We start from the raw sequence: 17,246 nt of genomic DNA, 5'->3' as shown, positions 1-17,246 counted from the left end.
ATGTTGTTTTCGCTGAGTCGAGGCGCTGGTGTTGTTGGCGGCCGGCGCCATATTGGAAGGGACGAGCGCCCGCTCTCGAGCAGCCCCTGGGCGCGGGCCCGGCCGCCGCCATGCTGTACCTGGAGGACTATCTGGAGAGTGAGTGTGTGCGCGGCGGGGGCGCCGGGCGGCCGGGCACGGCCGGTGCGGGGGAGCCGGGGGAAGCCGCGGCGAGGAGGCGGCGCCCCCCCTCCCCCACGGCAGCGAGTGACTGACTGGCTCCCTCCCTCCCCCCTCTCTCCCGCTCCCCCGTGTCCCCGCAGTGATCGAGCAGCTTCCCATGGATCTGCGCGACAGGTTCACCGAGATGCGCGAGATGGACCTGCAGGTGCAGAGTACGTGAGTCCCGCCCCCTCCGCCTCCGCCCGCCCCCTCTGCGCCCGCCCCGCTCCGCCCCGCGGGCACCGGCCCCAGCGCCGCGCCGCCGCGCCCCCACCGCAGGGCGGGAGGGGCGAGAAGGCCGACGGGGACGGAAGGAAGGAGGGGAAGTGGCGCCGCTCCGGCCCGCGCCGGCAGCTCCGCCCGCTCCCCCGCGCTGCCGTGGGGCGGTCGCGCCCCCTCCGCAGCCCTGCCCCGGCTCTCCGGCACCGCCGCTCGGGCCCGGGGGCGTCTCGTCGTCTCCCGCGGGCGAAGGCGCTGCGGAGGCGACGAGGCGAGGAGCGGGGCGCACGCCCCTGGCGTTGTCGCAGCAGCCCCCGCCCCAGCCCCCGCCCGCAGGGCCTCGGCGCAAGAAGGGTCTTGGCGGAGCTGCGTTCATGGGCTTGTGCTGCTCCCAAAGGCATTTTCGGTGGCACGTCCCAAACTCTTCAGATTTTTGATCCCTAAGAGCAGTGATGGTGGTTTGGAACATAAGTTATGTCCCACTCCTTCCAGTAGGCAGCGGCATGCTCTCCCTGAAACTTTCCAGCCAGCTCCCTCATAACAGAATTTGGGAAGGTGCTATTTGCTGGGCCCCTTGTGCCCTAGCTGACAAGCAACCAAATAGCCTTTATAAAAATACTTCAGGTTTTATACAAATTACATTTTGTATAAATGTCTACTCTTGTGTAAATATATATGTTATGTTATACAAAATATATTTGTAAATACGCTTCAGGTTTGTTTGTACATCACTTTGTATCTCTGCTTACATGCTGATGTAATAGACTGCCTTAGGCTGTTTTCAGGATGCACTGTCATTTCATCTTTTCTAATGCAATCTCATCTGGGACTTAGGTGTCCTGTAACACCCTGGATAGCTGTTGCAGTCATTTACCACACAATGAATATGGTTATCCATAACTGTGATCCAAAAGTGAAACTGTACTGCACAAAAGATGAGAGCAATCATCAATATGGAAGGGCTGGGCTATTGTAAATGGGAATAAGAAAAAGAGCAGAGATTGAAATAAAAAGGGAATACTGTATAGGAATACAAAATGCGACACTAAGTGGGAACAGTTCTTGAAAACAGTTCAACCTATAATACTTTGAAGTGCAGTCTCTGGCTTTCCCTTGGATATTTACTTTATTTGACTTAGCAGGTCTGTTTAACAGGCCTTATTGACTCATGTAGAACCGTCTATAGAATTTTTTTGTATATTATTGCCTAAGTGCTGTCTTGGGTTCAGCGCTTAAAGTTCTGGGAACAGTCATGGCTCCTTCTGGGAGATAACACCTCTGAAGTTGCTCTCACCAGGGAGCACCATGAGAGGGAGTGAGCAGCTGCCTGACTTGGATAGTTTGGAGTAAGTGCACAAATTTCATTTCTGTTCCCTAAGAAGGCAAAGAAGATAGTAGGGGGTTTTTTTAGGTGTGTTCGAGAACTGAGGCAGCTAGCAATGCCAAGGTAGCAGGAATGTCATTTCCTCTGCTTTAACTGAAAATGACAAGTAACAACTCCACATTGTATTACTGGAAGTAGTAAATGACACTGAATATTGTATACTAGGACTAACCTTAGGTGTAGCGAAAAATTCTCTCAGACCTTGGTACTTCCGTAATTCTTGTGCAATGATTGGCAGGGTATCCAAAGACATTTATGAAACTTCTGGACTAGCACCTCTTCAGCAATCACTTGCCTGACTGCCTGATGAACGCTACATGCGAACCTGGAGGTTGTTTGGTGTCTCAGAAGTACTTGAAAACAATACTTTGATGAGTGATGCTGTCCCAGAAATCTACATGATTTTTAATTCAGAGATATCTCTGCTGCTCTGTTTTAGTGAAATTGTTGACTTTGTATTCTGTCCTGTTTGGACCACGTTGACTCCTAATGAGGCATGTGCTGCTGTTTGTTGTTGGAAGAAATAATAAACTGGGTCTATCTGTTATATATTCTGATAAGATTGCCGTGGGAAAAGAAAAGATCATCTGAGTTGGGACTTGACTTTTGAGCTTTAACTGAGCTCCAGATGAAGCATAAAATGTGTTTCTCTGTTTAAGTTAAAATCATGGATTACCAGGTTTTCATGGTAAAATGTCAGAATCTGGAAAAAGGACTCTCTTCTCATAGAAGTTTTGGCAATTGTCTTGGGGAAATTTGATCTAAGAAATTAGTATCTCACAATACAGTATCATGAGAAAAAGTGGAGGAACTTGAGTGTAGCAGAGAGAGAACTTTCCATATAATTTGATAGCTCTGACCTGTACTCCCCTTTGCCTTTTCTGCCCTTTCAGGAGAGACCAAATTTCTGTGGATATTTTCCCCTAGGAAGTTTCACACAGACTGTTAGCATGTCCTTAATAAAACGTGAAGAGGAAAGATACTTTTTGTCATTTCTTGTTTATGGAACCTCTAGAGTAACAATCGCTTAAGGAGTTTGTGCTCTGAGGATAGGAGATAGAACATTTTGTCTGTTGGCTTTATGGACCGAATTACAGTCATCTGGTCAAAGAGCAAAGATTTTAGAAGCCTCCATACAAAGTGTGTGCTTCTTGCTTGCCTCTCAGGCTTCTTAATCTCTACATGGTGCAAGTGGAAAATGCTCATTGTACAGGTTCTCTCCCTTTAGCCTGTTCTACTCCTAAACTGTTCAACTACTTTGTTTGTCTGGGTCTAAATAAATAAATAAAGTTGATGTGAACTTGTGTCACAACTGTTACGGCTTGGGATTAATGGTGCTCTTTCCAGTCAGTTGTTAGGTTCCTGTTGGGTTTGATGCTGAATGTTCCCAGCATAAGGACAACTGATAAATGTTTTTGACCATTTAGTATGAATGATTTTTGGTTATTTATGTAAACAGTTCTAGCTGTGAATTTTCACAGAGTTAAGAAGACCCTTGGCCTCTTGGATTTTAAGAGTAAATCATACTTAGGGATTCATGAGCTTCTTGAACTAATTAATTAATTTTCATTTTGTTTTGGCAAGATGTGATCCAATTTTAATGGTGGTTTCTGGAAAGTTTCTTAGGTGTTTTGCACCCAGAGCCTGAAGTTTGTAGGTGACTCGTGCATTGTCGCATTGAATTTAAAACTGATAGCTGGGCAGTGTCACTAAGAATGCTGTGAAAAAAAACCTCACTACTGTCATCTATCCTGACAGTAGAAAGGCTGTCAGATCTAGTTTGACTGAAGCAGCTGCATGTTTTTGGAAATCTGCAAGCTGTTGAGTGCACTAGTGTCCAGCTGTTGAAATAGTAAACTCAGTGGGAGAAGGGTGGAGGGGAAAGGGAAGGGAATCCCTGTTCCTGTCTCAGTAAACAATGAAAAAAATAACTTGTGGTTGACATTTTCCTTTCTAGAGACAGTTAATGTTAGAAAATGGGTTTTATTTTTTTCCCCCTTACGATATTTCTCAACTTCATGAAAATGAGAATCCTGTCCAAATAATTTTTCATCAGTGCATTTTCTCCTGTGGGGGTGGAGGGAATAATTTGTGAGTGCTTTCAATTTGCCCTGGCCCTTCCTAGGCCCTGGCCCTGGCCCTAGGAGAGGGCCTGGACTTAAAGGCAGTGACTTTACTCTTCAGTTGGTCTACCTTTTTGAGACACTAATTTTTTTCAATTATTTGGTTTTGTATTTGACTGTTTCTCTTAGGAGAACATTTTGTTTCCTGCTCAGTTTGTAACTGGCTAGAATGTTCCAAAGTCAGCAGTCTAGAGCCCTGGGTGAGGAGTTTGGGGCATGCTTTAAGTCACTACCACTGCTCTTAGGGACAAAAAACCTTTAGAACTTGGAGTCCTGCCTGTCCCATGCTGGAGAGCACAAGAACCTTGATGAGAATCCTACCAGAATGCAATTCTGCTTCTTGGAAATTAAGGTAAATATTTCCCTCCGCTGTCCACTGTCGCTTGGTTGTTTTGGTTTTTTCTTTTTTTTCCTCTCTAATAGTTTGCACCTCAGTCCTGTCAACTTTGTTTGAGAAAAAAACTTCTCCTTATTTCCTAATGTTTATGGACATGAGAAGATAACATTTGTCTCAATCTTTTCCTATGCTACAGATGCAATGGATCAGCTTGAGCAGAGGGTAAATGAATTTTTTATGAATGCAAAGAAAAACAAACCTGAATGGAGAGAAGAACAAATGACGTCAATCAAAAAAGTAAGGATATCACAGGAGAGGGTCAGATTTTTCTTTTGCAAACTAAGACAACCTTAGAAAAAAGTAGTTTATGATTGATGGGAGATTTAAGTGTTCACAACTGTGCCTTCCCTTGGGCTTTCATAAAAGGTGGATAGAACTACCTTGGAGAAGAAAAGTGAGTGAAAAGTTTCTTTCATCAAGGATTTCTCTCAAGTTTTACTGAGCACTTCTGGCATTTAAAAAAATGTAATCCTGAAATGGTGAGGAAACCTAGTACTAAATTTTGAGCTCGGATTTTTTTGTTTCTGTTTGTGTGACATGAAGTTGCCCAAGTTAATTTGCTTTCTTTTAGAGGATATATTTCAAGCTTAGATTCAGCATTTCTCTTGATCTTCTGCCTGTGTCCTTTTACACGTTACACGTGTGGTACATGTAGCTTGAGAGAGGGAAGAGTAAGAAGATGAATGTGTTCTGTGTTATCCTTCAACACTTGAACAGTGGTGGTGGTATTGATAGCAATGTAGTCCATCATTTTGTCAGGAGAAACTCCTTTGTAGTCTCCTACACTGGCTACTTCAGCCACTTATTTGGGTAGGGGTTATTTTCTTCTTTAATTAATGCAAAAAGATTTTTAAATTTTTAAAAAAGAAAAAAAAAATAAGAGCTCTGACTTCACTAGAGTAAATGAAAAATTTGCTTTTGACTTTAGTTGAACCAAAATTTGAAGTAGTTTTCACATAAGATACTATTCAGTGGAAATTGAGAATTGAAAGGCAGTAAAATCTGTTCGAATCTAAAGTCAAAGCATTTGAAAACACACTTGTTTTTAAAAGAAAGTTTTGTCTGTGAATTTTCATTGGCTAGAGGAGACTTTTGGATTGCTTAATTATTTAGAATACACTTATGAGTTAGAGAAACTTACTTTAAAGCAATGTAAATTATATACAATATTATCTCTGTTTAACTAGCATGCCAGAAAGGCACAGAGTATTTCAGCATCGTTTTGAAGAGCAGTAGGATTTGTGGTGGTCCTGAAGTAAAGGACATAACCTTGTTTTAAGCCCATAACATGATGCTATGTAATATAAAATAAATCCAAGATTGTTTCATTTCGTGTAGCATTTCTTGCGGAAATCTAAATATCACTCTAGGAAGAAGTGTCCCCATCTTGTAGTTGGCTTTTTCTAACACAGAGAAAATAAATTGATATATATATAGTATCTCTCATTCAAAATTCAGATGATTGTTGTTTACAGTAAAATTTCACAGCCTTTCTGAAAACTGACTTAAAATTTGTCCTTTTGACTAATATTTTGTGCTTCATAACAGTAGCTTAAACTTACTGAAATTAGATCAGTTACATTCATAATTTTAAAAAATTCTCTTCATGACAGGATTATTATAAGGCTTTGGAAGATGCAGATGAAAAAGTGCAACTGGCTAATCAAATATATGATCTGGTAAGTGGACACAAGACTTGTGGTCAATTACCTAAATTTATACCCTAAGGAGTTCTAAGCATTTTGATAAGCACTGCAGCTGTGCTACTTGTATTTTTATGTCATCTACATACAGATGTTTTGCTGGTGAAAAAAAATTTAATATCTTACTGACTTAAGAATTTTGGTTTTTTAGGTAGTAAGTGTCACTTAAATATAAAACAAAGCAATAGTATTAGAAATCATGAGGTTTTAATGCATGTTTTTGGCTTGTTTAGGAGATTGGTTTAGAGAATCCCTTGGGATGCAGTGTTGAGGAGTCCAGGAAGGCTGGACATTCTTCAGGAAGAAAACCTTAAATGTATAGGAGCAGGCCATCCCCATGTGCCAAAAGAGAAGCCAGCAGGGAAGAAGACCAGCCTGGCTAAATACAGAGCTTTGGCTTCAACTCAGGAAAAAAAAAAGAAAGTGTATCCCCTTTGGAAGAATGGGCAGGCAGCTTGAGAGGGCTACAAGAATTTTGTGAGGTTATTGCAGGGAGGTAATTAGAAGGGCCAGGGTCCAAGCAGAACTGAATCTGGTTACTGCTGTAAAAGACTAACAATATTTTTAAAAATATATCAGCAATAAAAGAAGGGCTGTGAAAAATCTCCATCCTTTATTGGATACAGAGGTAAACAGTGATGGAGGATGAAGAAAAGGCAGAGGTACTTAATGCCTTCATTGCCTCAATCTGTAATAACAAGACTGGTTGTTCTCAGGGTACCCAGCCCGCTGAGCTGGAAGAAGTGGGTGGGGAGCAGAATGAAGTCCCTGTAATCCAAGGGAAAAGGTCAGCAACCTGCTGTGCCACTTAGACACACACAGGTCTAGGGCCCTAATGGGATCCACCCCACAGCACTGAGGGAGATGGTGGAAGAGGTCACTAAGCCACTTTCAGGCACTTACCAGACATCCCAAATGACTGGGAATTAACAAATGTAATGGCCACGTACAAGAAGGATCAGAAAGAGCATCCAGGGAAGTACGGGCCTGTCAGCCTGACTTCAGTGCTGGGGAAGGTCATGGAGCAGATCATATTGAGTGTCATGACACAGCACAAGCAGGACAACCAGGTGATTAGGCCCAGGCAGCATGGGTTTAGGAAGGCAGGTCTTGCTTGACTGACCTGATCTTCAGTGATGAAGTGACCTGTGTAGTGAATGAGGAAGAGGCTGTGGATGTTGCCTACCTGGACTTCAGTAAAGCCTTTGACACTGTTTCCTACAGCACTCTCCTGGAGAAACTGGCTGCTCATGCCTTGGACAGGTGCACTATTCATTGGGTAAAAAACTGGATGGATGGCCAGACCCAGAGAGGGGTGGCACATGATTTAAAGTATAAAGTTTATTTATTTTACATTTTCTCAGACAATAGAACTTGCAAGTCAGACTACACTCAAATGTAGAAGACAACTGATTTAGTTTCACTTCAACTAGGCAAAAGTTAGTTTAGAAGTTGGAACTTGCCCCTTCTCTTTTGCTTAGCTAGTAACTGGGAAAATCTCCCAGGTTTTAATAAAGACAGGTAAATTTTGCTGTATGAATACAGATCTAGAAAGCGTTTGGAGCGTCATGGTTTTTTTCATGATAGTGAGTTGAGAATTTTTTTTGTTAATTTTTAGTACCCAAGAGCACATCATAGTTTGCTGAAACACACAGGAGTCTCCACTTTTCAGTTAAGATTCAATACACACCAAGTTTACTGATGTTGATAGTGGCACACAAATTGCACACAAGTTTCAGTTCAGAACTTGCAATTTCCCCAAAGCAGCCCAATCTCTACTAAAGTCCGTGTCATGTACTGTTCTTTCTCTTCCCCTTTCTGTTTGCATAACCAGAGCACTTCCAAGTCTTCTTCATCTTTATTTCTGAAAAGAAGTGTCTTGGACCTTAGCCTACACTGTTTTGGTGTTAACAGCAGTGTCTCTGCTGAGTGAGGGAAGTGGAGGTGACCAAGAAGATGCACTTCTGTGCATTATTGTGCTTAGTGCTGCGTGTCACAAAACTGCTGGAAGGGAAATACTTAGCAAGCTTGAGATTAAGGACTTAGATATTCATGTTCCAGAACTGGATGCTATTTATTTTTGCTTCATCTAACAAACAGGTAGACCGTCATTTGAGAAAATTGGACCAGGAACTCGCTAAATTTAAAATGGAACTTGAAGCAGATAATGCTGGAATTACAGAAATATTAGAGAGACGTAAGTATGCATGATTTTCTTTTAAGAAACTGACAGACCTTCTGTCAATTTGCAAAATTAATGTATCATACACTTGTTAGTGGCTGCCAGTATTTTCACCTGTGTTTTAACCCACTTTTCATCAGTGATTCTCAAATTCTAGTTTCAACCTCAATTTAGAATAGTGAAATCAAAATACAACTGAGTAATTTTTTCATAGAACTCTTGTCCTTGTGGATTGCTACAGTAAGATACATAATTCTTTAAACCTGGTTTCAGTGATTTTAGGTATTCAGCCAAGTACTTTGGCCTAAGCCTGCGACCTACCCAGTTGCAGGTGTAACATTTATTCCTTGAATTGATTGCCACCAAACTGTGGAGGCTCATTATTTTTGTTTTCCATGTACTTGGTGGTTTTCTTTTTTTAAAGGGGTGAGAATGGGTTGTTCTGTAATGGGCTAGTGAAGAAAAAGCATTTTAGGTAAGAAACCTGCATGTTAAATACAACCCTGCCGGTATTTAGAATGTGAATAAAAATGTAAAGTGTCAGCTTTTTGCCAGCTTGGTGTAGAAGAAGCTGGCTTTTCTGCACTCATCAGCATTTAGACATCAAATTCAAATGTGATTGTGATAAATTTCTAAGTTGATTTAACTACTGTGAGGCAGTGGCTGTCCTCATAGCCAAAAATAGTGAAAAGTGACTTAAGTCACTTGGGGATATTAAGAATAAGTATCCTTTCTTGGAACTTTTTTGTGGCTGTGTTGTTTAAGCTGGGAGTTGGGGGCTATTTTATTTTCAACTGCTATTACAAGTAACAGGCACAAAAAAAAGAAAACTGTAAATTAAGTGCTATTAATTAACTAGCAATTACAGAAAAGGAATAGTTTCTTTTAGTTTAAATCCCAGCTGGTTTTTGGATGTGATGCTACCTTCTGTTGAACTGTGTGTTTGGAGAAGTTGCTAGACAGGATTTCAAGAACTCAAAATACAGGAGTGCTAGACTGCATGTTGCATCTTTAAGGTTTGTTTGGTTTGAGGGTTTTCTTTCTTTGTTTTTAAATAAAGCTAAAGGTGGAAGACTCTAAAATTTTTAGCTTTCAGAGTAAATACATATGGTTGAAGTCCCGCCAGAGGGCAGCCTTTGGGCAAGTTCATAATGTGGTAGAAGTTCGCTCAGCCAAAATAGCTCCTTATGCTTTGAACCTCTTCTAGAACAATTAAACTTTTGTAATACACTTAGGTATTACTCATATACTCTTGCATTTCAGTGCTTTTTGAAAGCAGTGGAAGAGGTAAAGAAACGTTGAAGCCACAGATTTTCAAAAATGAATGTGAATTGCTTTCTTGTTTTGTGTTCTGTGTAAATGTAAGTTGGTAGGTATTGCAGCTATTTCAAAATCTTTTTGTTAGAGATTGATGCACAAAATACTGTATATTGTTCTAAATTCATAGTCAGTCTCTCTTATGCTGTGATTATTTAGTCTCATATTACAATAAATGTTATTAGATGTAGACTTGGATTTGTGCCCGTCGGACTTTTTCCTTTTTTTGGGGGGGGATGGGGGTGGAGTTTGTTGTTGTCGTTGTTTTGTTGGTTTTGTGGAGTTTTTTTGTTTGTTTTGTTTTTATTTGTATTGTTGCTCTGTGTATTTTGAATGTTAACAAAATCTGGATAATGATCTGCAGCCCTTTCTTTTGAATGTTAAATCATCTTGAAAGACACTGCTATTTCTTGAGTTTGGACTGAATGTGACAAGGTGGACTCAGTGGGACAAGATGCCTTATTTATACAGTTTACATGTCTTCAGTTCATATTGGTGTAGATTGTCAGTACTTTTGGCGCAGCCATTCTGCAACTCATTTGAGTAAGTGGCATGTTGAGGGCAGTGTTGTTGGTTCTTCTTATTTGCCTTGATTTTAAGTGCTTGATTTCAAGAGTCGAAGAGTAGCAGTCACCACTTTTTATTTGAAAGCTAATCTCACTGGCTTCTGTTTGTACTGTAGAATGGCTTTCAACTTGAGCAAAAATTCTTCCGATAAAATAAATATAACTGCACTGTAATTTGGTTAATATTTTAAAGAATCATTTAGTATGTAAAAGTCAAAACAGTGCCAACTCCGAAATTTTCCTGTCCTTCTTACCTCCCTCTTAGGGTCTCTGGAGCTGGATACACCAGCACAGCCTGTGAATAACCATCACTCCCATTCTCACACTCCAGTAGAGAGTAAGTATTTGAAACTTATGAAGATGCCCACTTTTTATGTTTCCTTTGGGTTTTTTTGTTGATTAGTATCAGGAGAAAAAGGTTCAGAACTTTTTTCCTCCATCATTGCAGGAAGAAAAAAAGGCATAATAAATGCTAATAATGTTTGTTAAGAAGAAGTTCAAGAATGAAATAGATTTTGCTGGTGGGAATTAGTTGAAAGTGCTAGCATAGTTTGACTTTCAAGCTGAATAGGTTTTACATTTAAGTTCCCTTCATTTGTTTCATTTAGAAAGGAAACACAATCCATCTTCTCACCATAGTACAACAGATCATGTTCCTGAAAAGAAGTTTAAATCTGAAGCTCTTCTATCTACCCTGACTTCAGATGCTTCTAAAGAAAATACACCAGGTAATCCTAATTGTCTTTCATTTCATTGCTTTTTAATCAGAAGAAGAGAAACTTAATTATATTTGAGTTAGTCTTTTGAAAGCACAAAATCATGGAATAGGTAAGGTTGGAAGGGACCCCAGTGGGTCATCTGGTGCAGCCTCCCTGCTCAAGCAGGGTCATCGCAGAGCACGTGGGACAGAATTGTGTCCATACAGTTCTTGAGTATCTCCAGTGCAGGAGACTCCACAGCTTCTCTGGGCAACCTGTTCTGTGCGTGGCCACCTGCGCAGTAAAGAAGTTCTTCCTCATGTTCAGGTGGGACTTCTGCGCATCAGGTTCTGCTCATAGTCTCTTGTCCTATTGCTCAGACCACTGAGCAGAGCCCGACTCCATCCCCTTGACACCCTCCCTTCAGATAGTCTTAGACAGTGATGAGGTCCCCTCACAGTCTTCTTGAGGCTGAGCAGGCTCAGCTTCCCTCAACTTTTCCTAAGTGAGATGCTCCAGTACCGTAATCATCTTTTTTTCACTCCACTGGACCCACTCCAGGAGCTCTATGTCTCTCCTGTCTTGAGGAGCCCAGAACTGGACACAGCACTCCAGATGCAGCTTTGCTAGGGCTGAGTAGAGGGTCAGGATCACCTCCCTCAACCTGCTGGCAATGCTCCTCCTAATGCATCCCAGGACACCAGTGGCCTTCTTGGCCCCCAGGACACACTGCTGGCTCACAGAGTTTTTTGTCCACCGGGGCCCTGAGGTCCTTCTCCACAGGGCGGCTTTTCAGCAGGTCAGACCACAGCCTGTGCTGGTGCATGGGGTTATTCCTCCCAGGTGCACTGCACTTCCCTTTGTGGAATTTCTAGACCCTGTGCCATGGATAATGACCTTCTGGGATCTGCCATTCAGCCAGTCCTCAGTCAGAGGCTCATACCCTTTCCCCTGGGATTTTCAGTCACTTGAAACATGAGAAATTGCAGGCATTGTTACTCATCTGTGTTGTCCATGAAGCGGGTCTGATTTGTTGTCATTTAACAGCTGTATGTTGGCTGTTTCTTTTTATTTACAGTTTGAAGAAGATAACAGTACAGTTTCATTCACCCAGTAGTAGAAATATAAAAGGTCAATGCATTATTTTGGGAAAAAAACGTATACAACAATTTCCAAAGTAAGGGAAAAGAATTTTCACACCTTTTTTTTTTTAAGAGTTGGTCTCAAAATAAAATTCTTTCATGTGTTATCTATGTCAAAAGAGGAGAGAAGTCTTTTTGAATAGGGACTAAAAAAACCTAAACCTTTCTGCCTATTCTCAGTATTAAGGTGTTCCATAGTTTCTTTTCTGAAAATAAAAGACTAGGGAGTTACAGTAAGTCAACTACCTTATGTTTTGGAATTCAGTAATGTTTGTCAGTTTTAAGTAGTTTCAGTCATGTCTATTTCAATTTTCTTTTGAAGAAACTTCACATGAGGCTGCAAATAAAATGTAGTATATTTGAGCAGCTGACATTCTGCAGATGACACTGGAAATTGTGTTGCATTAAAACTGATCTGTAGTTTTTAGAATTAAGATTGTTGAAAGTTCTACTTCAGAAACAGTATAGGTACATAGTCAAATTCTTACCCTCTTCTTGATGGTTATAGTAGTGAGCATTGTTTCAATATAGGCACAGGTATAGCAGCTGCATCTGTTCTTCGATAGCTGAGTATGATAGTGAGAGCTGTCTTTCTAAAAGGACTCCTTGCACATGAGGATAGGGAACAAACTTCTTTTTTTTTCCCCCATAAACAAATACTGGCTGTATCTAAATACTTTTAAAACCTTTTTTCCAAATGATTAGACTACTCTGATGCATAAACAGGGTTCCTACTCTTTCACTGGTTGTCATATAACTCTTCTTAAAATGCAAAGGAATTTAGTTTCATTTTGAATTTCATAAATGTGTTCTATTCATCAAGGGTGTCGAAACAGTAATTCATCATCCTCTTCAAACAATGCATACAATACAAACTCTTCTCAACCATTGGCATCATATAACCTGGGCTCATTATCTTCAGGATCCGGGGCCGGTGCAATTACCATGGCAGCAGCTCAAGCAGTGCAAGCCACGGCACAGGTAATGTCAAAATATTCTTGTCATTCTGCCATCCACTTAAGATTACGAAGAAAGGCTAGTGACTGCTATACAGTTCCTATATTAGAATTTTATTTATATGCCACAGTTTTATCCTCTATAACTTGCCTAAAGGCACAGCTTGTTTTCTGGCCTTTCCTGGAGGATATTCTCACACATTTAACTGCTTTCTATACGTAAGTTCATTAACAAGGTGACGAGTGAACCTGTGCAAATCATTAGCAGTTAGCAGCCTGGTATTTCTTACGTAGGAGCTTTACTGTGTAATCTGATACAATATCAGTATTCCTTTCAGATGAAGGAGGGAAGACGAACATCCAGTCTAAAAGCCAGCTATGAAGCATTTAAGAACAATGATTTTCAGCTTGGAAGAGAATTTTCATTGTCCAGAGATTCAGCTGGATATTCGTCATCAGCTCTGGCATCTACATTAACTCAGACGTTAAGTTCGTCAACCACAGATTCACGAAGTGGCAGAAAAAGCAAGTAGGTTTTCTTACTTGTTGACTGCAATTACAACTTTTAAGGCAGCTAAGCTTTCTTTTAAAAGGTCATGGGCCATATTAGAAATACATTGTATTTAATATCTGTGAGGGGGAACAGGAGAAGGTAGTTACTGCCCGTTGGCCCTTTTTTGTTCAGGGCTGTGTTCTTTAGGCCTCCCACTTCTTTTTCTTTAGGCAGACTCACTCCATTTTTAAGTAAATGTCTTGATTTCCTTTTTTATCTGAGATACGGTCAAGTTTCTTCCCTTATTTTTGTGTATTTTGGAGAGATTTGATCTAACAGTAAATGTTGGGAATTATTGTGCGTTGGTTAGTAGATGATTTTGAAATAAACTGGAGATCTGATGCCAGTTTCAAGTAAACATGACATTTTCTAATGGCTGATCATCTACAACAGGGAATGAATTTTATTTCTGATTGAAATGAAGTTTTAAAACATTTTAAACAACACAATGTCACAACACATAGTGACAGCAGTCAGAACTTGTACTTGAAAGAATTTGTCTCAAAATGCCTATCCTTTTAAATTGACTTGAGTTTTTTCTTCATTCAAATTTGTGTGTGTTCACAGCTCAGTTAATAATGCTGTTTTAGAAGCATTTTTCATCTATGAATATCTTGGGTGCCAGGTCTGACCTATAAGCAAAAGCAGATAATTTTTATTCCGGCGCCATTCCTATGGAGTGATTGCTGATGCTTGAGTGGAGATTAACAGAGAATCAGTCATCTTCAAAACAGTTATCTGTTGGCCATGATGTATGACATTACTTATATGTAAATTCCTGTTTTATTGGTAGCATAATTTTTATAAGGACTTGACACCAAGGCTGTTGATGGAAAATTTTGTGAAGAAAAGCATTTGTTAAAGCCACTAGACAGTTTAGAGCTGTTACATTCCATTGATTGGAACAGCATGTCTTGCACTTGTTAGCTGGTATGACTTGTTTCCTTTTCTAAGAGCATTCAGTGGGTGCATTCCAGTGCTTGCAGTGGTTGAATGAAATGTGATAGTGAATGATAGCTTTGGGATTTACATACTGCAGTATTTCAGAGTAAACGAAGTACTTGTTCAGTGATTCTTTTCACTTGGCAGGAAATAAATAATGTATGCTATTTTTTTCCTTTTTTTTTTTCTCTTCCTCAGAAACAACAACAAATCCTCAAGTCAGCAGTCCTCATCATCATCTTCTTCTTCCTCTCTATCATCATGTTCTTCTTCATCTGCACTGGCACAGGAACTGTCTCAGCAAACAGCAGTAATACCAGAGTCTGATTCTAATAGCCAGGTTGATTGGACCTATGATCCAAATGAGCCACGTTACTGTATTTGTAATCAGGTAAGGATGGCCTCCAAATTGAAATACAACTACAGTTGCTGTTTTGATATAGCTGAACTTCCTTCTCTGAATGCTAATTTTAAAAAACTATTTTTACTCTTGAAGTTCTGATCTGTTTTTATTTGCTTACTGTTGATGTGAATAATGAACTCAACTGTTGAAACTAAAAACAGTCAATTTTTGAGTGATATGATATCCTTGGAGAGTTTTAAATCTGGTAATGGAGACTTCAGGAATAATTAAATTAAAAATTGAGGGGGTTCACAATGAATTTAGTTTTTTATCCAATCTGAAATATGCAGATGTATCTTCTTTTGCATAAACAGTTTTTGAAAATCAATCCACTACGAACATGATGGTGTTTGGGTTGTGTAACAAAAGTAAAATGAAAATGTTGTTACTGCTATTAATGGAAAAACTCCTCAAAGGAAGAAATTTGAATGTTGGCCCTTTCAAAATGTTGATTGCTTTTAACTAGTAATATGAATATTAATAAGGGTGGTTTTTTCCCTTATTTTACTAGGTGTCCTATGGTGAGATGGTAGGCTGTGATAACCAAGATGTAAGTAACAAAATTCAGAAGATTCATGAGAGGCTTGTGCATATAACTATTGCTTGCAGGACTTACTTTTATTTTACAGTTTGTTTTTGAGTAGAATTTTTTAGATTAAAGTGCATGTGATTTGAACCATCCTTCAGGAGACTTCTCCTCACCTCTCCACACAGCTCAAGTTCTTTTCGAAACCTTCAGCCTTTGCTAGGTTCAAAAATGCCCTGCTTCAAAATATCCTTTATTTCTGTGAATGTTTAGCTATGTCACTACTAACAACAGTTGTCCTTTCCAAATAAAAAGTTTTAAAAGAACAGTTGAATGTAGTCACATATTTACTGAGATACTACATTTAAACAGAAGTGAGTAATAAGATTACTTCATTAAACTAAGTATTTCAAAGCATAACATACTTACTTTGCTCTGAGTCCATATATGACTCCTAGAATTTTTATAATTTTCCTTAGTGTACTGAGTGTATGTTGCAGATCCCTCTCTCTCCTCGTTTTGTCCTATGACTTGTATGAAACGCAGAATCTATGCTTTCCATTCATGTTTCATTTTCATAGAATTGTATTTGTGATAGGCATTTTGAAAAAAGCCCAAGTCCCAAACCCTCTATTTTAACTCTGTTTTTACAGTGCCCTATTGAGTGGTTCCACTATGGATGTGTTGGACTGACAGAAGCACCAAAAGGGAAATGGTACTGTCCACAGTGTACAGCTGCAATGAAGAGAAGAGGCAGTAGACATAAATAAGTTTCTTCATCTGGAAAACAAATTGCATACTAAAGGTTTTATAAAGGACTTGGGAGGAGAGGGGCAGCTCTCACCACACTTCCTTGTAACCACTGAAGGGTAACATAGCAATCATAGAATGGTATGGTTGGAAAGGACCGTAAAGATTGTCTGGTTCCAGCCCCCAGTCATGAGATCTTGAACTATTGGTTTTGCTAAGTTGTGTTTTAATATTGTAGGTAAATTATTTACGCACCTTGATGTGCTACAGATACTACTCCAGTGAGCCTTGGATTGTGCCAGTGGCCAACATATGCAGACATTTGTACTACCAAACCATTTTCTCTAAGCAGTGGGCATTCTACAATTACTCAATCTTCCAAAAACTCTGATAAGTCAAGATTTTAAATGTATGTTTTATATACAACAGGTATATTCTGCTGCATGTACTGTACTCAAGAGCTGTTATGTAACACTATGTATATTAATAGTGCAAAAAGTCAGTGCTTCTGAAAGGAAAAACAGACAGTGGTTTTTAAAATGCCTTTATAGCTTTGGTTCTTTATGAAACTTAATTCAGCAGGCTGAAGAAAATGGTTCTTGTATACAGCGGGCTGTCATCCTTTAGGGTACTTGAGTATGTAAAAACAAAAAAAATGCTGTAGAATAAAACAAACTTGTGCCATTAGTCTTTATATGTTTCTGCTCCAGAGAAGGCAGGGGCCATAAGAAGAAAAAAAGGTGTTAAAGTGATGATAAATTTTTATACCAAATGTGTTTATTTTTTTGTGCAAGTAATCCTTTAAATCTGAATTGTATTAGGTGTAAAATAAAAGAATCTCAACTCCTCAGATTAATGTTTTCTGTATATTTGTCAAAACAGGTCTGTCCCTGGAATGGTTTCACAAACAAATTTCCTTTTTTTTTTTTTTTTCTGTGTCTCTTTAATGCAGCAGCACTGAACAGAAACATGAGGTTTATGCCTATTTTTTCCTTCCTTCTTCTTTCCACCATTAAAAAAATATGCTTTCCCTTTGGAATAAAGATTTTGCTTCAGCCCTGGGTTAGGCTGAAAGACTCTGTGACTGTCATGTGGTAGCTTTCCAGACCCATGAAGAGGAGGAGAAGAGAGAGAGAGAAGCAGTGTTCCATTGCATGACCATGCAAATAACGTCAAGGGAATAG

The 17,246-nt window shown here is 39.8% G+C and overlaps 1 protein-coding gene across 6 annotated transcripts; it reads left to right on the top strand.

Annotated features, from left to right (window-relative positions):
• The first annotated feature begins 11 nt into the window (after window positions 1-11).
• On the top strand, window positions 12-16,914 carry ING3 (inhibitor of growth family member 3). Of its 6 annotated transcripts, none has more exons than XM_039570919.1 (12): window positions 12-138; window positions 303-374; window positions 4,461-4,561; window positions 5,938-6,003; window positions 8,128-8,224; window positions 10,358-10,429; window positions 10,701-10,820; window positions 12,855-12,913; window positions 13,227-13,417; window positions 14,582-14,774; window positions 15,298-15,336; window positions 15,966-16,914. In XM_039570919.1, exons 1-12 carry the CDS (start codon window positions 111-113, stop codon window positions 16,080-16,082), a joined length of 1,155 nt encoding a protein of 384 aa, XP_039426853.1. In that variant the 5' UTR covers window positions 12-110; the 3' UTR covers window positions 16,083-16,914. The 6 variants fall into 6 exon arrangements, with proteins under 6 accessions (XP_039426853.1, XP_039426852.1, XP_039426854.1 ...); XM_039570918.1 differs by having other exon boundaries at window positions 12,756-12,913; XM_039570920.1 differs by having other exon boundaries at window positions 20-138; window positions 303-367; window positions 12,756-12,913.
• Window positions 16,915-17,246: the final 332 nt, after the last annotated feature.

The sequence above is a fragment of the Corvus cornix genome, chromosome 1A (genome assembly GCF_000738735.6).
Source record: "Corvus cornix cornix isolate S_Up_H32 chromosome 1A, ASM73873v5, whole genome shotgun sequence".
NCBI lineage: Eukaryota > Metazoa > Chordata > Aves > Passeriformes > Corvidae > Corvus > Corvus cornix.
The sequence above is the reverse complement of the archived record's forward strand: the minus strand, read 5'-3'. Positions and strand labels throughout refer to the sequence as shown.